General features: G+C 40.9%; 1 protein-coding gene and 1 long non-coding RNA gene across 3 annotated transcripts in view; both read left to right on the top strand.

Annotated features, from left to right (window-relative positions):
* cbarpb (CACN subunit beta associated regulatory protein b) overlaps positions 1-16,036 on the top strand; it is a gene marked incomplete at its 3' end in the record, with an annotated part of 46,268 nt that extends 30,232 nt beyond the window's left edge. The window contains exons 7-11 of the mRNA XM_061887782.1: positions 8,100-8,271; positions 10,244-10,387; positions 10,456-10,693; positions 14,151-14,331; positions 14,638-16,036. Coding sequence (XP_061743766.1) covers positions 8,100-8,271; positions 10,244-10,387; positions 10,456-10,693; positions 14,151-14,331; positions 14,638-16,036 — 2,134 coding nt within the window. The remainder of the gene's footprint in view (positions 1-8,099; positions 8,272-10,243; positions 10,388-10,455; positions 10,694-14,150; positions 14,332-14,637) is intronic.
* A 4-nt stretch (positions 16,037-16,040) lies between these two features.
* On the top strand, positions 16,041-21,825 carry LOC133543326 (uncharacterized). Of its 2 annotated transcripts, XR_009804352.1 has the most exons (5): positions 16,041-20,003; positions 21,008-21,082; positions 21,292-21,356; positions 21,497-21,592; positions 21,688-21,825. It is a non-coding gene; the product is annotated as an uncharacterized LOC133543326 (long non-coding RNA). The 2 variants fall into 2 exon arrangements; XR_009804353.1 differs by lacking the exon at positions 21,008-21,082.
* Positions 21,826-25,381: the final 3,556 nt, after the last annotated feature.

The raw sequence follows: 25,381 nt of genomic DNA on the forward strand, positions 1-25,381 counted from the left end.
AAGCTCTCACTGATGGAAGGAGGTTTTGGCTCAAAATATCACGATACATGGCCCCATTCATTCTTTCCTTAACACAGATCAGTCGTCCTGTCCCCTTAACAGAAAAACAGGCCCAAGGCATGATGTTTCCACCCCCATGCTTCACACTAGGTATGGTGTTCTTGAGATGCAACTCAGTATTCTTCCTCCTCCAAACACAACGAGTTGACTTTATATCAAAAAGTTCTATGTTGGTTTCATCTGACCACATGACATTCTCCCAATCCTCTGCTGCATCATCCGTGTGCTCTCTGGCAAACTTCAGACGGGCCTGGACATGCACTGGCTTAAGCAGAGGGACACGTCTGGCACTGCAGGATTTGATTCCCTATCGACGTAGTGTGTTACTGATGGTAACCTTTGTTACTTTGGTCCCAGCTCTCTGCAGGTCATTCACCAGGTCCCCCATTGTGGTTCTGGGATTTTTGCTCACCGTTCTCATGACCATTTTGACCCCACGGGATGAGATCTTGCGTGGAGCCCCAGATCGAGGGAGATTATCAGTGGTCTTGTATGTCTTCCATTTTCTGATAATTGCTCCCACAGTTGATTTTTTCACACCAAGCTGCTTGCCTATTGTAGATTCACTCTTCCCAGTCTGGTGCAGGTCTACAATTATTTTCCTGGTGTCCTTCGACAGCTCTTTGGTCTTGGCCATAGTGGAGTTTGGAGTCTGGCTGTTTGAGTCTGTGGACGGGTGTCTTTTATACAGATAACAAGTTCAAACAAGTTCCATTAATACAGGTAAAGAGTGGAGGACAGAAGAGCTTCTTAAAGGAGTTACAGGTCTGTGAGAGCCAGATATCTTCCTTGTTTGAAGTGACCAAATACTTATTTTCCACCATAATTTACAAATAAATTCTTTAAAATTCCTATAATGTGAATTCCTGGATTTTTTGTCTCTCACAGTTGAAGTGTACCTATGATGAAAATTACAGACCTGTCATCATTTTAAGTGGGAGAACTTGCACAATCGGTGGCTGACTAATTACTTTTTTGCCCCACTGTATATATATATATATATATAAATATATATATATATACATATATATATATATATATATATATATATATATATATATATATATATATATATATATAATAACAACCCATGATATTAATTAACTACACTGCAAAAAAAGCAGTGTTCAAAAACCAGAAAAAAATACAAAAATTAAGGGTATTTTATTTGAACTAAGCAAAATTATCTGCCAATAGAACAAGAAAATTGGCCTTGTCAAGACTTTCTAAACCAACTAAAATTAACTAACCTCAATTAACCCAAAAATACCTTAAAATAGAAGTTTAAGAGTACATATTTCTCTTGTTTCATTGAAAATAAAACATCAATGTCCATTTGCCTGTCATCTGTTTTAATAAGAGACACAATTGTGTCAAAGTCGTGATTTTTTCTTTTACATGCTTTAAGTAAGAAATTGTTACTTCAAAAAAAGTAGTTTTATCTTGTGAGTGTTGATGACTCGGCTTTTCAACAGTTGATATTCTAGTTTCAAGCATGTTTTACTCAATAAAAGTCATAAAATCTCAGCAACAAGCTGTAATATCTGACTGAGATAATTTCGGACCAAAACCCTAAAACCAAGTAAAACACTAACATAAAATCTGCTTAGTGAGAAGAATTATCTTATCAGACAAAAAATAAGCAAATATCACCCTTATTTGAAACATTTAATCTTACTTAGATTTCAGTTTTTGCAGTGTAGAGAAAGGAGTCTGACAAAAATCCAAGAGTGTGTATGGTGTAAGACAATGTGTAGGAATTAATTGATGAGTGTTACCAGAGTAATGAGCGAGAAGCAACTCCAAAAGGGGCTGGGCAGACTCGTATGTTTGTGAACAGGCAGGTTGTCAGAGCGAATAGCGAGGCGTCAGAGGTACGTGTCCAAGCGGGAGGTCGAGATCCAATAGGTAGTCCGGTAAGCAGGGGGAGACAAGGGATGGTGAGACACACAGCAACTTCAACGCGGGAACGGAAGTCTGTTGTAGGATCAACAAGGAGGGCACGAGACAATCATAAAGCACACCGATCGCTTATAGTACTCAACAGAAGACTACGTTCCGGCACAGGATAGCAGATTGAGCAGGCTTACAAAGGAAGGTCGGCTCATCAAGTCCCAGGTGTGCTGATTGCCGGTGGTTAATTGCAGCTACTTGCTGCCGCCAGTCTGGTGCGCGCTTTGCACAGATACTGTAGGCGCCCAGGCCGTGATAATGGAAACAGCCTACCTGTACACAATGGGCCGTTGGGAAGGTAGTCGTTGAGTGCAATGACACAACATTTGTGTTAAATGTACAAACCCCGTTTTCATATGAGTTGGGAAATTGTGTTAGCTGTAAATATAAACGGAATACAATGATTTGCAAATCATTTTCAACCCATATTCAGTTGAATATGCTACAAAGACAACATATTTGATGTTCAAACTGATAAAAAAAAATGTTTTGCAAAAAATCATTAACTTTAGAATTTGATGCCAGCAACATGTGACAAAGAAGTTGGGAAAGGTGGCAATAAATACTGATAAAGTTGAGAAATTCTCATCAAACACTTATTTGGAACATCCCACAGGTGTGCAGGCTAATTGGGAACAGGTGGGTGCCATGATTGGGTATAAATGCAGCTTCCTTGAAATGCTAAGTAATTCACAAACAAGGATGGGGTGAGGGTCACCAATTTGTAAGCAAATTGTCGAACAGTTATAACAACATTTCTCAACAAGCTATTGCAAGGAACTTAGGGATTTTACCATCTACGGTCCGTAAAATCATCAAAAGGTTCAGAGAATCTGGAGAAATCACTGCACGTAAGCGATGATATTACGAACCGTTGATCCCTCAGGCGGTACCTCATCAAAAGCAGACATCAGTATGTAAAGGATATCACCACATGGGCCCAGGAACACTTCATAAAACCACTGTCAGTAACTACAGTTGGTTGCTACAACCGTAAGTGCAAGTTAAAACTCTGCTCTGCAAAGCAAAACCCATTCATCAACAACACCAAGGAACGGCGCTGGCTGCGCTGGGCCCGAGCTCATCTAAGATGGACTGATGCAAAGTGGAAAAGTGTTCTGTGGTTTGACGTGTCCTCATGTCAAATTATATTTGGAAACTGTGGACGTGGTGTCCACAAAGAGGAAAATAACCATCCGGATTGTTATAGGTGCAAAGTTCAAAAGCCAGCATTTGTGCTGGTATGGGGGTGTATTAGTGCACAAGGCATGGGTAACTTACACATCTGTGAAGGCACCATTAATACTGAATCGTCCATACAGGTTTTGGAGCAACATATGTTGTCATCCAAGCAACGATATCATGGACGCCCGTGCTTATTTCAGCAAGACAATGCCAAGCCACGTGTAACAACAGCGTGGCTTCATAGTAAAAGAGTGCGGGTACTTTCCTGGCCCGGCTGCAGTCCTGACCTATCTCCCATTGAAAATGTGTGGCGAATTATGAAGCGTAAAATACGACAGCGGAGACCCCGGACTGTTGAACGACTGAAGCTCTACATAAAACAAGAATGGGAAATAATTCCACTTTCAAAGCTTCTACAATTAGTTTCCTCAGTTACCAAACGTTTATTGAATGTTGTTGAAAGAAAAGGTGATGTAACACAGTGGTGAACATGCCCTTTCCCAACTACTTTGGCACGTGTTTGCAGCCATGAAATTCCAAGTTAATTATTATTTGCAAAAATCAATTAAGTTTATGAGTTTGAACCTCAAATATCTTGTCTTTGTAGCATATTCAACTGAATATGTGTTGAAAAGGATTTGCAAATCATTGTATTTCGTTTATATTTGCATCTAACACAATTTCCCAAGATGGAAATATAAACGGAATACAAAGGAGGAGTAGAAAAAAAGTGTTTTACAATGCACTCAACCTAGTGGGAGCAAGCAGTTTGGAAGTGTAAATCTTGATTGTGCTTGCATTGAAGATCAAGCCGTTATGCTACATTATCTACCGTAGTACCTAACCTACCTAACCTAACCGTATCCAAACCCACACTGCAAAAACTGAAATCTAAGTAAGATTAAATATCTCAAATAAGGGTGATATTTTCTTATTATCTGTCTTATAAGACAATTCTTCTCACTAAGTAGATTTTATGTTAGTGTTTTACTTGTTTTAAGTATTTTGGTCCTAAATGATCTCAATAAGATATTACAGCTTGTTGCTGAGATTGTATTACCTATATTGAGTAAAACATGCTTGAAACTAGAATATCAAATGTTGCAAAGCTGTGCCATTAACACAAGTATAAAATTACTTTTTTAAAGTAACAATTTCTTACTTCAAGCATGAAAAAAAAAATCATGCCGAGCCCATATCATTATGTCAAGATTATGGCACTAGCATTTACTTAATTTAAGAATATTTTTCAACATATTGAGCAAAAAGGTATTTTTTTTCTACCAAAAAAAGTGCACTTGTTATTAGTGAGAATATACATATTTAAGGTATTTTTTGGTTCATTGAGGTTAGCTAATTTTACTTGTTTTGGAAAGTCTTGACAAGCCGAATTTTCTTGTCGTATTGGCAGATCATTTTGCTTAGTTCAAATATAATACCCCTAATTTTTGTATTTTTTTTCCCTTGTTTTTGGACACTGACTTTTTGCAGTGCACAGATGTCTGAAAAGTAGTAGTCTCAACCTGGATTTGGACAAAAAGACAAGTCTTAAGTTTAATTATTTAACTTAAGCGATTTCAGGTTTCTGGCGAACTCAAGACAGAATTAACAGTTTTTCGCTCACCCTTCATAGTCAGAGCTTCTAATGTGCCTTGTTTTGTTTTGTTTTTATTATTTCTTCGGTCAATGGTCAAAAAAAATAAACAAACGGTTTTACATAAACAAACAGATGTACATTCATAAACAAACAGTTGTATATTTCTAAATAAAAAAATTAAAAATGTTGCGGACCGAAAGTGTTTAAGCTGAAGTTGAACCCTTATTGCGCATAACTCTATAAACAAAGTCAAGTACAAGATGAGCTTCCAAAAAATAAAAAAAATTCCTTTTCACAACATATTATAAATACACATTGTGCACAACATAAATACTGTTCAATTATATACATTGATACGTTGATATGCAGCTTGAAATAATTGATTTGCAGAGTGATGTAGGATTGAAGTATACATTTGACTCCGTTGGCTTGGACACATTTTATAAGTATGTCCTGCCAGGCTATGCTAAATTAACAGCACTGGTAGCAACAATCTTGTGCATGTTTGAGAATACCTACCTCTGCAAGCAAGTTTATTCAGTTAAGAATATCAATAAAACAAAGCTGCGATCAAAGCTCACGAATAAACACTTGAAAGAGATTATTAAAGTTGGCTGCTACACAGGACATGATGCCTGATATTGATGCACTTTTGCAGGCAAAAAGATGCCAATTTTCAGGGATAAATGCATAGTGAGACTACTAAGCCCTGTGGAATGCTGCATTCGACTTTGCACTTAAAAAATAGCTGTGAAATCCATATTTGTCGTAATAGTTGCTGTGAAATTCAGTGTTAGTCAGCAACAGAAAAACTACAAAAGAGTTTGGTGAGTATTATTAAAGTTAAAGTTAAAGTACCCATGATTGTCACACACACTGGGTGTGGCGAAATTATTCTCTGCATTTGACCCATTACCCCTTCGGCGTGGCGAAGTTGGTAGAGTGGCTGTCCCAGCAATCTGAGGGTTATTGGTTCAATCCCCACCTTCTACCATCCTAGTCACATCCGTTGTGTCCTTGGGCAAGACACTTCACTCTTGCTCCTGATGGGTCCTGCTAAACGTCTTGCATGACAGCTCTCGCCGTCAGTGTGTGTGAATGGGTGAATGTGGAAATACTGTCAAAGCGCTTTGGGCCCCTTAAAAAGGGGTAGAAAAGCGCTATACAAGTACAACCCATTTACCATTTACCAACCCATTTACCATTTACCATCACCCCCTGGGAGGCAATTCCAACCCTTGATGCTGAGGGCCAAGCAGGGAGGTAATGGGTCCCATTTTTATAATCTTTGGTATGACTCGGCCGGGGTTTGAACATGCCATACATACATCTTATGTATGTGAGGTTTTTGTTATTTGTACAGATTTGATCAATCAATCAATCAATGTTTATTTATATAACCCTAAATCACAAATGTCTCAAAGGACTGTACAAACCTCTACGACTACGACATCCTCGGAAGAACCCACATAAGGGCAAGGAAAACTCACACCCAGTGGGCAAGGAGAACTCACACCCAGTGGGACGCCAGTGACAATGATGACTATGAGAACCTTGGAGAGGACCTCATTGGGGACTGAAGCAATGGATGTCGAGCGGGTCTAACATGATACTGTGAAGGATCAATCCATACTGGCTCCAACACAGCCGCGAGAGTTCAGTTCAAAGCGGATCCAAACAGCAGCGAGAGTCCCATCCACAGGAAACCATCCCAAGCGGAGTCGGATCAGCAGCGTAGAGATGTCCCCAACCGATAAACAGGCAAGCGGTCCATCCTGGGTCCCGACGATCGGTCCATCCTGGGTCCCGACTCTGAACAGCCAGTACTTCATCCATGGTCATCGGACCAGACCCCCTCCACAAGGAAGGGGGAGGCAGAGGAGAAAAAGAAAAGAAGCCGCAGATCAACTGGTCTAAAAAAGGAGGTCTATTTAAAGGCTATAGTATACAAATGAGTTTTAAGGTGAGATTTAAATGCTTCTACTGAGGTAGCATCTCGAACTGTTACCGGGAGGAAATTCCAGAGTACTGGAGCCCGAACGGAAAACACTCTATAGCCGGCAGACTTTTTTTGGGCTTTAGGAATTTGATGCACTTTTGTAGGCTAAAAGATGCAATGTTTCAGGGTCAAATGTCAATGTTTTGTTAATTGTTACACATTGTGCTCAGATATCACTGAAATAAATGTTGAACTGAGTGATAGTGTTGTTAAAGTTAAAGTACCAATGATTGTCACACACACACTCGTTGTGGTGAAATTCGTCTCTGCATTTGACCCATAACCCTTGATCATCCCCTGGGAGGTGAGGAGAGCAGTGAGCAGCAGCGATGGACATGCCCAGAAATCATTTTTGGGGATTTAACCCCCAGTTCCAACCCGTGATGCCGAGTGTCAAGCAGGGATATAATGGGTCCCATTTTTATAGTCTTTGGTGTGACTCGGCCGGAGTTTGAACTCACGACCTATCGATCATAGGGTGGACACTCTAACCACTGAACCACTGAGCAGTTCCACATTGCACATACTTTTGTTAAACATTCTTAGGCTGTTCATAATACATTTTTAAAAGAATAATGAATCTGATTTATAGAATTGTATCATTTTTCTTCTTTGCTGTCATGTCTTGTGATCATGTTCTGTTTGTTTTTGACTCCCTTAGTTCCTGTTTTTACGCACCCTGGTTTGTTTTATTTTCCATGACAACTCGTTAGTTTCACCTGCCTCATTTGTCTGAACTCACGCACCTGTTATTAATCATGTCACCATTTAAGCCTGTAGTTGCCAGGCAGTCTACCTGGCGACATTGCTCTAATGACATCTTTCATCTCTTGCTCTACCCGTGTTGGATCTCTTGTGTTCATTCGGTCCATGGCATAGTTCTCGTCACCATAAGTGTTTTTGTTTCATGTTCATAGTTCTGCCTTTGTGTTAGTTTTGTTCCTTTCATTAAGTTGTGTGCCTCCACTGTGAGCGCCTTTTATTTGTAGCTTTTGAGTTAAAATTAAAATCATGTTTTTACCTTCTAATCCGTTTGCATTCTGGGAAAACAACCCTCGCAGCAAGCTGCGAAAGCCACACAGCAAGTTGCACCAAAGTCCACGTTCTTACATTTGCAGTAATTAATACAAAGAAAAAAGTGGACTTATTATTACTTCGATGTCATTTTGCGACGAGTTCACTGGTCCGAATTAAGCTGGGTGCGGCCCTCCGGGCCAAAATGAGTTTGACACCCCTGGTTTAATGCATTTGCAGGGAACGCAAATTCCCACCCTCAGTCATGTTCTCCACTGTCTTTTTTTTCAGATACACACTGACTGAGGGTGACTTTCACCACCTAAAGAACGCGCGGCTCACACACCTCCACATCCCGCCCCCGGCGCTGAAGATAGTCACCATCCATGAGTGCGACTCGGCCGAGAACACAATCACCATGACAACGCGCCCCGTTGCCAAGTCAGCACTTTCCATCTTCCAGGTGACGGCCTTGTTATAGTAGAGCCCTGTTGTATCGTTACTCTTGACCTGAACATTAGTCACTTCAGTCATGGCGAGAACACAAAACAATCTGATGAAGCTCAGGCAAAAACGATCATCTTTGCCTGTGTTTTTTTTTTTCTTTCAAATTACTGCATGCATTGATTTCCCATTTAGCTCTGGAAGTCCACTAAGGCGAGTAGTCAAGGAGTAGAGTGTGAATGTAATATTCACTCTAAGGCAGGGGTCCCCAAACTACGGCCCGCCAGCGTCCAAAATCCGGCCCGTGGGAAGTCCCAAGTTAAAAAAAAAAAAATGTTATTTAGTTTTATTTTTTATTTACATTTTTTTAAATCTGTCCTTTCTAATCCATTTTACTCTTGTTACTCTCGGTGTCTCCTAGGCGGTCAGGCAAATCATATTGTCCAAAAATGCACTTTCTCATCAATAATGTGACATCATTAGCGGCAAGTGCGCGCTCCTTCAGTCAATTAGTGCACGAGATATATATATATATATATATATATATATATACATATACATATATATATATATATATATATATATATATATATATATATAAATTGATTCGAATATGAATCGAATCGTTTATGTTGTGCGATTCAGAATCGATTCTAATTTTTTAAAAATCGATTTTTTTTTTTTATTTAAAAAAAAAGTGCTTTTTTTTAATCAATCCATCAAAACAATACACAGCAATACCATAACAATGCAATCCAATTCCAAAACCAAACCTGACCCAGCAACACTCAGAACTGCGATAAACAGCAATTGAGAGAAGACACAAACACGACACAGAACAAACCAAAAGTAGTGAAACAAAAATGAATATTATCAGCAACAGTATCAATATTAGTTATAATTTCAGCATAGCAGTGATTATAAATCCCTCATTGACATTATCATTAGACATTTATAAAAATAAAAAAAAAAGTGTCACAGTGGCTTACACTTGCATTGCATCTCATAAGCTTGACAACACACTGTGTCCAATATTTTCACAAAGATAAAATAAGTCATATTTTTGGTTCGTTTAATAGTTAAAACTAATTTACATTATTGCAATCAGTTGATAAAACATTGTCCTTTACAATTATAAAAGCTTTTTACAAAAATCTACTACTCTGCTAGCATGTCAGCAGACTGGGGTAGATCCTGCTGAAATCCTATGTATTGAATAAATACAGAATCGTTTTGAATCGGAAAAATATCGTTTTTGAATCGAGAATCGAATCAAATCGAAAAAATCGATATATTATCGAACCGTGACCCCAAGAATCGATATTGAATCGAATCGTGGAACACTCAAAGATTCACAGCCCTAATATATATATATATATATCAATCAATCAATCAATGTTTACTTATATAGCCCTAAATCACTAGTGTCTCATAGGGCTGCACAGACCACCACGACATCCTCGGTAGGCCCACATAAGGGCAAGGAAAACTCACACCCAGTGGGACGTCGGTGAAAATAATGACCCAGTGGGACGTCGGTGACAATAATGACCCAGTGGGACGTCGGTGACAATGATGACTATGAGAACCTTAGAGAGGAGGAAAGCAATGGATGTCGAGCGGGTCTAACATGATACTGTGAAAGTTCAATCCACAATGGATCCAACACAGTCGCGGGAGTCCAGTCCAAAGCGGATCCAACACAGCAGCGAGAGTCCCGTTCACAGCGGAGCCAGCTGGAAACCATCCCAAGCGGAGGCGCCCTCCACAATAATATATATATATATATATATATATACACATATATACAGCTTGGCCCCCGGCCAAATTGTTCTTACCCAATGCGGCCCCCGAGTCAAAATGTTTGGGGACCCCTGCTCTAAGGTGTTGTTGAGAAAAAAAGTAATTTGTTGTTGATTGTCCGGTCCAATTATTCATTCTGTAATGCGGTAGATAACATTTTTAAAAAAGTTTGTTTCTCCCCACTTCAGCCAATGCTGTGCCCCTTGCCTCAAACTGCACTGACCAGCTTAAGCGCCAATTCCAGTTGTGCACTCCCAGGAGATGCCCTCAACTCAACTGTTGTGGGCACCAGCTTCAGTGCAAAAACTACTGCGAAGACAAATGGAAGCTCTGTAAGTTACCTGCATACACGGTATATTTGGACAAGATGCCCCTATTGCTGATTTCTATTTGTGTTCAGATGGAGATGATACCAGTAGGGACCCGGGACCAAGGCTGCAATGTCAGTGCAGGAGAAGGGGTCGCACCCCTGAGCGGTGTCCCTCCTGGAGGCAGCAGTACAGCCAGCCAGGGTCCAGTGCAGCAGTTCTTTACCAAACTGCGGCGCCACGCCAGTCTGGAAGGAGCCAGTCCCTATTTCAAAATAAAAAAATGGAAGCTGGATAGCAGCCACAGGGCTTCAAGTCTGGACATGAGAGGTAACTGATATTTCACAGTGTGAGGCATGCTCTCGCAACAATTGTGCAACAATTATTAGTCATCACCAGCATAGCCACAACATCCATATGACATAAGCATAACAATTATCTGCCAAATTCATAAAAAATGCACTGTCTCAGTTAAAGTCTGATTATCCATGAAGTCAGGCATGAATATCACATACAGCTGACTAGCCGGACTTTAATTCGCTCCCTTGATAGTTTGAATATGTAACACTAGCACAAATAACCGATTTTGATCAGATTTTTGGGTAAAAACCAAACACATTTTTTTTAAAATAACATGCACCTGGGGATAGGTTGATTGGCAACACTAAATTGGCCCTAGTGTGTGAATGTGAGTGTGAATGTTGTCTGTCTATCTGTGTTGGCCCTTCGATGAGGTGGCGACTTGTCCAGGGTGTACCCCGCCTTCCGCCCCATTGTAGCTGAGATAGGCGCCAGCGCCCCCCGCGACCCCAAAAAGGGAATAAGCGGTAGAAAATGGATGGATGGAAGTTTGTAGCCCCTAGACCGGGGGTCAGCAACCCGCGGCTCTAGAGCCGCATGCGGCTCCTTAGCGCCGCCCTAGTGGCTCTCTGGAGTTTTTTCAAAAATATATGAAAAATGGAAAAAGATGAGGGGAAAAAAAACAATTTTTTGTTTTAATATGGTTTCTGTTGGAGGAAAAACATTGTTGTAAAGCACACTGTTTATATTAAACATGCTTCACTGATTCGAGTGTTTGGCGAGTACCGTTTTGTCCTACTAATTTTGGGCGGTCCTTGAACTCACTGTAGTTTGTTTACATGTATAACTTTCTCCGACTTTCTAAAACGTGTTTTATGCCACTTCTTTTTATGTCTCATTTTGTCCACCAAACTTTTAACGTTGTGTATGAATGCATTAAGGGGAGTTTTGTTGAGGTTATTGACTCATGTGGAGTGCTAATCAGACATATTTGGTCAGTGCATGACTGCAAGCTTATCGATGCTAACATGTTATTTAGACTAGCTGTATGTACATATTGCATCATTACGCCTCATTTGTAGCTATATTTGAGCTCATTTACAAACCCCGTTTCCATATGAGTTTGGAAATTGTGTTAGATGTAAATATAAATGGAATAAAATGATTTGCAAATCCTTTTCAACACATATTCAATTGAATGCACTACAAAGTCAAGATATTTGATGTTCAAACTCATAAACTTTATTTTTTTTTGCAATTAATAATTAACTTAGAATTTCATGGCTGCAACATGCGCCAAAGTAGTTGGGAAAGGGCATGTTCACCACTGTGTTACATCACCTTTTCTTTTAACAACACTCAATAAACATTTGGGAACTGAAGAAACTAATTGTTGAAGCTTTGAAAGTGGAATTCTTTCCCATTTTTGTTTTATGTAGAGCTTTAGTCGTTCAACAGTCCGGGGTCTCCGCTGTCGTATTTTACGCTTCATAATGCGCCACACATTTTCAATGAGGGACAGGTCTGGACTGCAGGCGAGCCAGGTAAGTACCTGCACTCTTTTAGTACGAAACCACGCTGTTGTAACACGTGGCTTGGCATTGTGTTGTTGAAATAAGCAGGGGCGTCCATGATAACGTTGCTTGGATGAAAACATGTTGCTCCAAAACCTGTATGGACCATTCATCATTAATGGTGCCTTCACAAATGTGTAAGTTACCCATGCCTTGGGCACTAATACATTCCCATACCATCACAGATGCTGGGTTTTGAACTTTGCGCCTATAACAATCCGGATGGTTATTTTCCTCTTTGTTCCGGAGGACACCACGTCCACAGTTTCCAAATATAATTTGAAATGTGGACTCGTCTGACCACAGAACACTTTTCCACTTTGCATCAGTCCATCTTAGATGAGCTCGGGCCTAGCAAAGCCAACGGCGTTCCTTGGTGTTAGATTAGATTAGATTAGATAGTACTTTATTTATTCCTTCAGGAGAGTTCCTTCAGGAAAATTACAATTTTCAGCACAAATTTGTGCTGAAAATGTTTTGTTGATAAATGGGTTTTGCTTTGCATAGCAGAGTTTTAACTTGCACTTACAGATGTAGTGACCAACTGTAGTTACTAGCAGTGGTTTTATGAAGTGTTCCTGAGCCCATGTGGTGATATCCTTTACACACTGATGTCTGTTTTTGATGCAGTGCCGCCTGAGGGATCAAAGGTCCGTAATATCATCGCTTACGTGCAGTGATTTCTCCAGATTCTCTGTACCTTTTGATGATTTTACGGACCGTAGATGGTAAAATCCCTAAATTCCTTGCAATAGCTCGTTGAAAAATGTTGTTCTAAAACTGTTCGACAATTTGCGTACAAAGTGGGGACCCTCGCCTCAGTTTGAACATCAAATATGTTGTCTTTGTAGCATATTCAACTGAATATGGGTTGAAAATGATTTGCAAATCATTGTATTCCGTTTATATAGTTACATCTAACACAATTTCCCAACTCATGGAAACGGGGTTTGTAGTTCCTTTAAGTCCTCATAATTCAATTTATATCTCATGACACACTATCTGTATGTAATGTGGCTTTTAATTTTTTGCGGTTCCAGACGGATTTGTTTTTGTATTTTTGGTCCAATATGGCTCTTTCAACATTTCCGGTTGCCGACCCCTGCCCTAGACCTATGACTGCCCTGTGTCGCCTCGTCCAAAGGACAGTTCTGATCTCCTTTTCCAAAAACACAGAACATTGGTGCTCACATGACATAAGCATAAGAATTATCTGCCAACTTCATAAAAAATGCACTGTCTCAGTTAAAGTCTGACTATCCATGAAGTCAGGCATAAATATCACATACAGCTGACTAGCCAGACATTTATTTGCGCCCTTCATAGTTTGAATACGTAGCACTCGCACAAGTAACCGATTTCCATCAGATTTTGGGGTAAAAACCAAACACATTCTTTTTTTTAAAAAAAGGCTTGTAGCACCTAGACCTATGACTGCCCTGTGTCCCCTCGTCCAAAGGACGGTTTTGATCTTCTTTTGCAAAAATACAGAACATTGGTGCCCAAGAGTGTGTTTCCCAAGTGTGGTTTTATTAATGCATTTGATGTTGAACATATCTTAAACCAAAGTAAACTAAAATGGCTTTAACGATAAACTGAAAACTTCTGGCTGCTCTGACTTCTTGAATGTGCACAGACACGCAAAAACAAACACAACAGATGGCTCAGTGACGTAACGTTCAGTTGTTCCAAATCAATTTGAGCCTCTGAGTGAATCCTCGTTGCCATCCCCAACAAACAAACATGCGCTAATCCATACCTACCCCAGATCAGTTGCCTCATCATGCCAAGACTCAAAAGATGACCTCAAAGTCTTGCGAAGAATCTTTAACAGCTGACGGTAGATCTTATTTTAGTTAGGTATCATTTCCCAGCCTGCTGTCATCAAACCTTTGAAACTATAACTTCCCTAGGCTCTCCAAAGAGGAGGCAGTTTCAGCGCCAGCGTGCCGCCAGTGAGAGCATGGACCAGGACAATAATGACACGCACCACATTGACCTCATCCAGTACATCGCCCGCACCCAAGACATCGCCTACTGTCCTGGCCGTACTGTGCTGTCATCCGCATCTGCACCACCCCCTTCCCTCGGCAGGTATCTTTAATTCCCTTGCCATTCATCCTGTCTACTGCTTCGCTTTGCAACCATTTCCCCTTGAAAATGTGCAGCATTGATGTGTAATAGTTTTTCCTCAAGTTGAACTGGTCACTTAATTTGAATAAGTCACTGTGGTATTGAGCTAAGATCAATAACTCCACAGCAGCCACTGCAAGTCATAACAATCATTCCGTGCCCTGTGAAAGCCATCGGTCCTCCAACAAATTTGATATTGATAGTAATGTTCTGACACGCTTTTGTTCTGCATTCTTCTTTTTCCACTTTACCTGTGTGCAACCACAGGGTGGAGGTAGAAGTGATGGTGGAGCCCAGCTGTAGCCAAACTGGAGCAGGGCTGCTTGGCTTGTCACCTGATCCCCAAGATGATGTGCTTTTTCTGGAAAAGAGGGAAAGTGCAGAGCCTCTCGATCTCCAGGATCCCCAGACACTTTACAGAGACATTTGGACCTTACGTGCATCACTAGAACAATATGCTGCTTCTGACCAAAGCAGCAACAACGACAGGAACTCAGTCTGCAGTGATGCTGACAGTGTGTGTACAGAAAAAGAAAGAGAGAGGCTCCAAAGCTACTCATCCCAGGATTTAGGGGACGAGCTAGAGGGAGACAAGGAGTTTTTGGCTTACCTGGATGAGACTTCAGGAGCGAAGTGCGTAAGAAGTAGAAAACAACAAAGTACAGAATCAGAGCGAGGTGGGACCTACAGTGAAACAGGGACTCGTAAATTGCTGCAAATGGATAGTGGTTATGCATCTATTGAGGCCCCCTACCGTGGTCCGGAAGAGTTGCGAATGTTCGGAAGCACCAGCCCAAAGGAAAGAACTGCCCATGAAAAAAGGCACCGCTTCACCAAGGGAGGAAAATCATGCACAATTGGCGAGAGCTTTGAGTCTCACCTCTATGAGGAGGAGCCAGATGATCTCTTGCTGGGCGCCACTGGTGGAGTTTCTGCAGAAACTAGTGTTGGTCAGCAAAGTGGGTTTCCATACGGCCAGCTGCTCATTCCTCGGGAGGCCTCACAATCTTCCAGTCAACCGCAGACCCTACACCGGAGAGACTACAGCATTGATGAGAAAACTGATGCACTCTTCCATGAGTTTCTTCGTCATGACCCTCAGTTTGATCAGCAGGAGTCGCCATTAAGAAAGTACCGGTCTCGAATCCACCTGCGCAAACAGTGGCAGCGGCACAAGCAGTGGAGTGATCCTGGTGTCAGACACTTCCATTCTTCCTTTGAGAGACACCGAACTCCCCTACGGAGGGGTGACAGTGTGAACTGCCCCCTTGACACGAGCTATCACAGCACGCTCCCTCGCATTGTCAGCACGCCAGATGAGGAAACCACCGATGCCCCAGAAACTCCAAAGGTAAAACCTATGACGGAGGATTTCGGAAAGGAAAAAGACCAGAGCGAGAGTCAGATAAACGACGAAGGTTTAAGTCAACACCTGGAACTTCCAGAGGACAGCAAACAACCCGAACTCCTCTTAGAATATCTGGATGAACGATCACCCCTTCATCCACCTGACTCCTTGGGCTCTGGCCCACAAACCATCACTGCAGAACTAACAGACAAACTGACTGCTAATCTAGACGAGACACTATACATGAGAATTCGAAGGACCAAGGACACAGCAGAGTGTTTGACGGTGGCGGCGACACATGCTTCTCCAGACCACAGACCAAGGACACAGCAGAGTGTTTGACGGTGGCGGCGACACATGCTTCTCCAGACCACAGCCCAGTGTAGCCACTTATCCTCAATGACTATCCTCAAAGCTGCTGGTACACACTGACTCCGTTTTGTCTCTGTTCTGATGATTTAGACCAACAATGAATTAGGAAATTATTCAAAACAAACCAAGCAGTAAGGTTCAGTTCACCATCGAAGGGTTGGTAAACCCTGATATAATTTAACATTATCCAAGTGTAACACTTGCCATTGGCACATTTTATGTCTTTTGTGGTTAGACGGAAGTAGTTTCTTTGACAACCAAACATTTGAGTGTTCTAAGTCTAGTGCCATCCTACCACTACTGAACAAAACCTTAGCGCTGCGGTTTGTACCCATAACGCCCCTTGAAAAATTGTGTACCGTACCAAAGCGAATCGAACTGTACTGGTAGAAATGAGGCTGCATTTCCTTCAAATCTTTGAATGTTCATATCTGTTTGTGGTTCCCAGAAACTATTGTTGACGCTACAGCTTTTAGACAGTAAGTAGAACAGTACAAAATGAGTTATGACCGTATGTTATTCCAGATTCAGTTATTTTTTAACTGTTTGTATAGAACGAGGGGACTTTTTAATCCTGTTGAATTTTTGGGACCCAAATACAGAACTATAGAATTGTCCCATAGAGTTATTGGTACTTCCCTTTGGGACAGTGTATCTTCGACACTGTGCAGTTTGAAGTTAAACCGGTTTGTTTCTATTGTCAGTTGGGACTCTGACATTCTTTGACTGGTTTTGTACTTTATTGTAAAACAGGTATTTGTCCCACCGCTATCAGTTGCAGTAGACATTGCTGAAGTTTTCCACGTGTTAGCTCGCTACACATATTTCCCTGATTAGTAGTAGTTCACAGAAATACATTGACTTGTTTTGAAACCATGTTGGCTATGATAGTGGTAGTTTACAGAAATACAGTGACTTGTTTTAAAACCGTGTTGGCTTAGATTCAGAAAAACGGTACACTTTCTCCCAAAATATCTTGTTATTCATGGTTAGCTGGCATATTTTATTTTTCTGTGAGCAGTGCTTAAATGATTGTAATGATGACTCCCATCAAAGATACAAAGCTACGAAGGACTGCGGACAACCCAATCATGAGATGGGCAGTTTTGTGACAGCAGTGAGATAGGAGAGTTCTCACGGATGTTTGCTGTTTTTATTGGATTGATTTATATGAAAGGCATGATGTCTAGTGCATGAGACTGAACAGAAAAAGCTTTATTCGCCTTCTTTTACTGTCAGTACATCCTTTTTTTCCCCTGAGAAAGTCAACAGTGGAGTGGACTTTTCCCGCAAGAGGAGGGTACTTAAATTATTAATGTTTCTTTTAATTTATATATCTTATAAAACTTGACTGAACAAAGATGCTATTTATTGTCAAAATCATGTTTTTTTTTTACGTGGTTATGTAAATTAAAGGTTGCTAAATGTGCAAGGAATACAAAAGTCAAGAGTTATTGAGTTTGTGACCGGTTTATTTTGTGTGTAGAACTTAGCAGCAGCAGCTTGATTGGAACCCAGCTTTTACTGATAAAAGATCATTCCCCGGGGCTTTCTGCCTTGTGTTCAAAGAGGGGAGCCTCTGCAGAGCGTGGCGTTGAATATAAATCACAGCTGAGGGGAAGCCCTCGTTTCATATCCCCCCATGCTTGCAGCGGCTGTTACATTGCAGTGCAGCAGCAGTTCAGGGTTGGCAAGAGCCCCGATAATATGGTTTCTACGTATTGGTACTTCCATTACGGAGGTATAAATGGCACATATGGCCACGTTATGCTCTTTATTTGATCAATCTGATTATGATGCAACGCTGTACAATTTAAGCTCGATGGAAAAGGATTCACTTCAATTACGATGCATTAGGACACAATGCTCTTAAACTACAAAACAGTGAGTTACGAAACAATTTGCTTTTTAATTACAATGCATAAAATTAAATACATCCGAAATGGTTCAGCCTCGTTACAATGTGATAAAGGTCACTTTGTGTTGTCAAACAATTAATTTCTAACTCAATCATTTTTAAATTTTAATTAATCACAAATGTTCAATTAATTACTTTCCATATTTTACTTAGCTTTAAAAAAAAGACCCCATTATTTTGACACAAATGACATTTTATTTTCATAATTTACCTAGCTTTAAAAAAGACGCCATTATTTTGACACAAATTACATTTTATTTTCAGAATGTATTGTGAATTCTTGTGAATTATATTTATATAGCGCTTTTCTCTAGTGACTCAAAGTGACTCTAAGTTACATTTAAACCAGTGTGGGTGGCACTGGGAGCAGGTGGGTAAAGCGTCTTGCCCAAAGACACGACGGCTGTGACTAGGATGACGAAAGCGGGGATCGAACCTGGAACCCTCAAGTTGTTGGCACGGCCACTCTACCAACCGAGCTGTACCGACCCAAATGTAATTTGAAAAACAGTTTTTTATATATTAATTAATTGTAAAAATGTTCGCAAATTACATTATGAAAATAAAATGTAATTTGTGTCAAAATAATGGTGTTGAATTGTGGCCCTGCGATGAGGTGGCGACTTGTCCAGGCTCCATCACCCTCCACGACCCCGAAAGGGACACGCGGTAGAAAATGGATGGATGGATTAATGAATTGCACTTAATTCATTTGCTCAAGACCTGGCAACAGTATAGTATGATGTGCACATTTTGAACAATTCTGCAATAATACAAACAAGGTGCTGATATTGTACTAAACAGTAATGGGCAGTAGCTAGCTACATGAGTGAAGCTGGGTAGCTTAACTACGTTTTCCAGTTACTTGGCGGTAGTTTAGCTACTTTTTTAACGAGAAGCTTTCCCTGCAGCTTAGCTACTTTTAGAGCTCTGTCGCTAGGTAGCTTGCATCAACACTACAAGCTACAAAGAGAGAAAATGGACTGCGAATACAGGCCCAAAAAAATATGGAGGAAATACAATGAACTGGATAAATGAAAACATCCATTTTCTACCGCTTGTCCCTTTTGGGGTTACGGGGTTGCTGTAGCCTATCCCTTGCATACAGAGAAAATCAATGATTGGTTGGTGTTCTTATGATGAGTCACAATTGGCTAAAGTTAGGGCTAAACATTACAGATTGGCCAATCAGAGGCAAGATAAGGCGGGTCATCAAAACTGGTACGCAAAATCATAACAGTCACGCACGCAGGTCACATGACATGATTATAGCATAGGAATACAAACTGAAATGTGGGGTGTTGCTGTATCGGGGGTCTGGGTGGTCAGAAAAGCAGTCAGTGTCTGGTTCGCCTCATGCAGTGCATAGAGTTGATCAGGTTGTTGATTTTGGCCTGTGGAATGTTAGTCCACTATTCTTCAATGGCTGTGACAAGTTCCTGGACATTGGCATGAAGGGGAACATGCTGTCATATATGCCGATCCGCCGCATCCCAAACATGCTCAATGCGTGACATGTTCGGGATGTTTTCAGTTTCCAGGAATTGTTGTCAGATCCTTTGTAACATGGGGCCCTGCATTGTCTTGGTGCAACATAACCCAGTGGGCACCCGTCCTTAGTTCAACGTCAAGGTGAGGTTGAAATTACGTCGCGACGTCACTCAACCATATCCCGACCAAATCACAACCAACTGACCCCACCACACCATATGTTGCAAATCTGGTTTGTTTTCATCATTGGGGGACATCGTCTTTTCAACGTTGTTTCAACGTGTACAATTCAACTTGCCAAACATTCTGCGCGCATCGGCCATTCGCGACAGTTTTCAACAAAACCGCTGCTTGACGGCAGCGTGAACTAAAAGCCAAGCTTGTGCGCATGTGTGCTGAAGTACTTCCTTTCCAGTCCAGCAAGCAAGACTAAGAGCGAAGATTTGAATTGGAAATCAAACTATTTCACTGCAAAGAAAACCATCGACGTCCATAAAGATTCAGGTTTGTACCTTGAGATAATACTGGTTATTTATATCGACACAATTTTGGCCCTTTCACAAGAGGGTTGCAGGAAAACGTTTATTTTGACTGTATAAACTGGACATGAGCAAAATGTTTTTCTCCCCAAGCAGACAACAATTTTTTCCCCACCTGCCCAAAAGCAAACAATTGTTTTTCCAGGCTAACAAACCATTTTTTTGGGTTCTGTACCCATTGTCTTTTACAGCCGCGCCAGTCACTGTATTAATTTACTTCCTCTTGATTTTGATCTACAAAACACCCGTCTGGATGGCAGTTAAGTTTTTATGGCTCATTTTAATGTTTATATAAAATGTTGCCAGTTTATTTTAAGTACAGGTACTTTTTAATTAGTTTGACTTGTTAGCAAGGCTTTGTCTCAAAAGGCAAGTCCACGGGTCGCCCGTAAAAGGATCCATGTAATATTAAATGCTATGATCTTTACTTATTTTTTTAGTTTACTGATAAGGCCAGTACTGCTATTACAAGAGCTTTTGTGAAGTATTGAAACTTCCAAATGGTTTCACTGTTGACCTGTTGGCCAACATGTATACTAAAATATATGACAATAAAATATCCAGACAGATTTTGTTGAAAGATGTTTTATGATTGACAATAAAAGACTGCACGGAGCGCCGAAATGTTTGGGGGTACAAAGTTTTTTCTTGGCACAAGAAGGCAACCAACTTTTTTTTTTTGCAGAGCTTTTTTATATATATATGTCAGGAGAACACACTATTTATTTTTCAGTTTTTGCTAAACAATCTCTCTTCCCAAAAAAAACATACCCTCCCCCACGTTTCATTTGGTCCGCCCCTAAGTCTATGTACATGTACCACTACCAGTAATTGAAAAGCAGAACGTTAATGCAAGGCAATCTACCAATGATTTCAGTTCATGCATATGGAACGACACAGTACACTTGCTATGATACATATGATACCAAAAAGGATAATATTTTGATAAAACTGTCCTTCCATGTGCAGAAATTGGAGACAGTGGAGGAACTACTCGACCTTGACGAGTTGATAAAAACTCAACCAAGAAAGAAATATTTGCTGGTAAGTAATTATAACATTATAACTGTGTAGCTTTTTTTACATCGGAAATATTATTGTATTTAGATAGAAATGTCAGGTTATGAAATCGTGTAGATAAAACACGTGTAAATAAAACACGTGTAAATAAAACAGGCCCTATACTTGAATGTATGTGTTTGCCAGCCCCTTCTTCCAATGTATGCTAAACACATTCTCTTGTATATTTGCAGACAGCCAGGCTCTCAAAGATTGGTGGATATGACTTAAAAAGCTGTTTAAGCACCATCATGGACAGGTATTTTCCTCTTTTTATATATATTAAAAATAGGCGATGTAAGACCAAATTCTAATCTATGAGTGCTAGATCGGGAATTATAATAATGCAAAATTCCGTACTTTTTGGCCTGCATGTATGACTTGCGTGTTCAATTTCAGGCTCATGACAAATGAATTAATGTCCAATCTGAACATGAAGGGGAGAGGGGGAAAAAATTAGCTTTGCCGAGACGAAGCTGCTCAATTTAGCCACAGGTGAGTTTGTGTGTGTGTTTAATAATTACATTAACTTGATTGGGGTAAATCACATGCACCCTTAATTAATTTGTATTCTTTTTGCCTGTTTACAGCTAGTGTCTTGGATACCCAGAAGGGGACCGAAACGATGGTCCATGATGTCATAAGAAATAAACTGAAATATGCCCCTGGACGGAATGGAGGAATAGGATGGGCATCACAGGCTAAATAAATAATTATATTGATTGACATTCTCCATTTTCTTTGTACTTAATTTTAATTTTGCATTAACAGGATTCAGCCTGGAGCTATATATGCACTATGTTTTGTTGTCTTTAATTGTATTTATATATTGGTTGATATTACGTTGATAATTGGTTGGTTGATCTTAGGTTGAAACTGAAAGTTGAATCAACGTTGAAACATTGACGTAGATTCTACGTCGGTATTTAAACGTTGATCCAACTTTCATTTTCAACACAAATCCAACGTTATTTCAACACGGGAAAGTAACATTGTTTCAACGTTGATTAAACGTCTCTGTTAGGTAGAAACTGAAAGTTGAATCAACGTTGAAACATTGACGTTGATTCAACGTCTGTATTTAAACGTTGATCCAACTTTCATTTTCAACCCAAATCCAACGTTATTTCAACACAGGAAAGTAACGTTGTTTCAACGTTGATCAAACGTCTCTGTTAGGTAGAAACTGAAAGTTGAATCAACGTTGAAACATTGACGTTGATTCAACGTCTGTATTTAAACGTTGATCCAACTTTCATTTTCAACCCAAATCCAACGTTATTTCAACACAGGAAAGTAACGTTGTTTCAACGTTGATCAAACGTCTCTGTTAGGTAGAAACTGAAAGTTGAATCAATGTTGAAACATTGACGTTGATTCAACGTCGGTATTTAAACATTGATCCAACTTTCATTTTCAACCCAAATCCAACGTTATTTCAACACGGGAAAGTAACGTTGTTTCAACGTCGATTAAATGTCTCTGTTAGGTAGAAACTGAAAGTTGAATCAACGTTGAAACATTGACGTTGATTCAACGTCTGTATTTAAACATTGATCCAACTTTCATTTTCAACCCAAATCGAACGTTGTTTCAACACGGGAAAGTAACGTTGTTTCAACGTCTCTGTGCCCACTGGGAAGGTGATGGTCTCAGGTCAATGGCACAATTGGCCTCAGGATCTTGTGATGGTAGCTCTGTACATTCAAAATGCCATCAGTAAAATGCACTTGCGTTCATACGCCTGCCCCAACCTCACCGTGGGTCACTCAATTTCACAACGTTGACATCAGCAAACTGCTCTCCCACACACGCTGACAGGTGCCCTAAAAAGTGAAAACCGGGATTCTTCCGTGAAAAGAACACCTCTCCAAAGTATCAGACACCGTCGAATTTGAACATTTGCCCACTCAAATCGGTTACGGCGAGACCCCAATGACGATGCAGATGAGCTTTCCTGAGACGGTTTCTCACAGTTTGTGCAGAACATCTTTTGTTATGCAAACCAATTGTTACAGCAGCTGTCTGGGTGGGCATGGAGGTGCACCTGACGGATGTGAAAGTCCCGGGCTGGTGTGGTTACACATAGTATGCGGTTGTGTGGACTGCTGGTTGTACTGCCAATTTCTCTGAAACGCTTTTGAAGACGGCTTATGGTAGAAAAATTAACATTCAATTCACGGGCAACAGCTCTGCCGGAAATTCCATTACTGTTTCAATATGCCAACTGCACGCTCACTCAAAACTTATGACATCTGTGGCAATGTGCTGTGTGATAAAACTTTTCATTTCAGGGTAGTCTTTTATTGTGGGAATCTTAAGGCACACCTGTGCAATAATCATGCTGTTTAATCAGCATCTTGAGATGCCACACTTGTGAGTTGCAATGGATTACCTTGGCAAAGAAGAAATGCTTACTAACACAAATTTTGACATATTTCTGAACATTTGAGAGGATTAGGTGTTTTTGTATATGGTAAAAGTTTTAGATCTTTTGATTTAAACTGATGAAAAATGAGAACGAAAACAAGTCTTTTTGTTCAGTGTATACACACACACACACGAGCTATCAAAAATAACAAGGTAAGTCATGTGCTTATTAATCACAAATAATTATCGCATTAATCTTGTATATAAACAGATTAACCACACTGTACCTGTAGATTTTAACTGCACACGGTCACCTTGTCAAGGCTTGCTGGTGGAAGGAGGACTCAAAAGCAGAGTTGGCAGAAACAGACAGGTGGGTTTACTCCAGGCAAGGTTCCACACACGTAAAGTCCAAACAAAGGCAAAGGTAACAGAGGCATGAAGTAAAAGGCTAAGTCAAAGGTCAGGCAGGGCTCAGGAGCAGAAAGGCAAGAATACACACGTAGAATGCTAGGACATGGCATTAATAGCAACAAACTAGCAAACAGCCTGCATGACAGTAGTATGCATAAGGTATGATGAGCAGTGATGGACGCACCTAGGTGGACATAGACTTGGATTGGAACACTTGCGCAGGCATGACACAAACCCCCCTCAAAGGCGGGCCCAGTAATTTCAGGATGAGCAGCATAAAAATTCCTGATGAGTGGGGGGTCCACAATAAATCATGAGAGTACCTACTGGTGTAGTTTAGGCCTAAAGGATAGGATAGACTTGTATTTATCCCACAACGCTTCCCAATCAACCAAATGCTGGAATCCACGACCACAACGTCTGGCGGCTAGCAGTCGTTCGACATTCCAGCCCATCTCAAAAGATGAGCTGAGAGACGTGGGTGGGTGGGAGGGACCCAGGGGCTGTTTTTTGCAGGCTTAATGTTCGCATGGACCTGGGTAATTTAAGACGTACTGACACAGCATTCTTCACAATACGAAGGTCTTGGGTTCGATCTCCGGGCTCGGGGTCTTTCTGTGTGGAGTTTGCATGTTTTCCCCATGACTGCCTGGGTTCCCTCCGGGTACTCCGACTTCCTCCGACTTCCTCCGACTTCCTCCCACCTCCAAAGACATGCACCTGGGGATAGGTTGATTGGCAACTCTAAATCGGCCCTAGTTTGTGAATGTGAGTGTGAATGTTGTCTGTCTATCTGTGTTGGCCCTGCGACGAGGTGGCAACTTGTCCAGGGTGTACCCCGCCTACCGCCTGAATGCAGCTGAGATAGGCTCCAGCACCCTGCGGCCCCGAAGGGGAAAAGCGGTAGTAAATGGTTGGATGGATGACACAGCATTCATAATTTTGGAGCAAAGTTTCTTCGACTCCACCCGCAATGGGAGATTCTGAGTGGACAACCAGACTTTCTGGTCAATGATATATAGGGGTGCCAGCATTTGTTCCTAAAGCTGCAGCTTTAGAAATGGCAGACTGAGGTTACAACCAACTTGCTCCCAGGTTCTTTTGCAGCATCGTACCAAAGCCTGGGCGGACGAGACAGTGGAGAAGAAGGGAAAAGTTAGGGGGTGATTACCGAACACAACTTGATGGGGTGACATACAGTAGTTTAAGATGGGAGTGTATTAGGGGGTATCACCATCCACAACAGCTGCTTGGACCGTGATGTGGGACTGCAGTTTGGTCTCCAGTACTTGGTTCAGCCTCACTGCCTGCCCATTGGACTGGGGTTGGAAGCCTGAAGATAGGTTGACCGTCGACCCCAGCAAGCCACAAAACTATTTCCTAGAGTGCGGCCCCCATTCAGACACCACATTGTGTGGAAACCCAAAAATTAAAAAAAATATTGTTAAGAATGGCCTTGGCCGTGTCTTTGGCTAAAGAAATAAAGTGAGTCATTTTGAA

This window comes from Nerophis ophidion, linkage group LG26 (genome assembly GCF_033978795.1).
Source record: "Nerophis ophidion isolate RoL-2023_Sa linkage group LG26, RoL_Noph_v1.0, whole genome shotgun sequence".
In the NCBI taxonomy this organism is placed as follows: domain Eukaryota; kingdom Metazoa; phylum Chordata; class Actinopteri; order Syngnathiformes; family Syngnathidae; genus Nerophis; species Nerophis ophidion.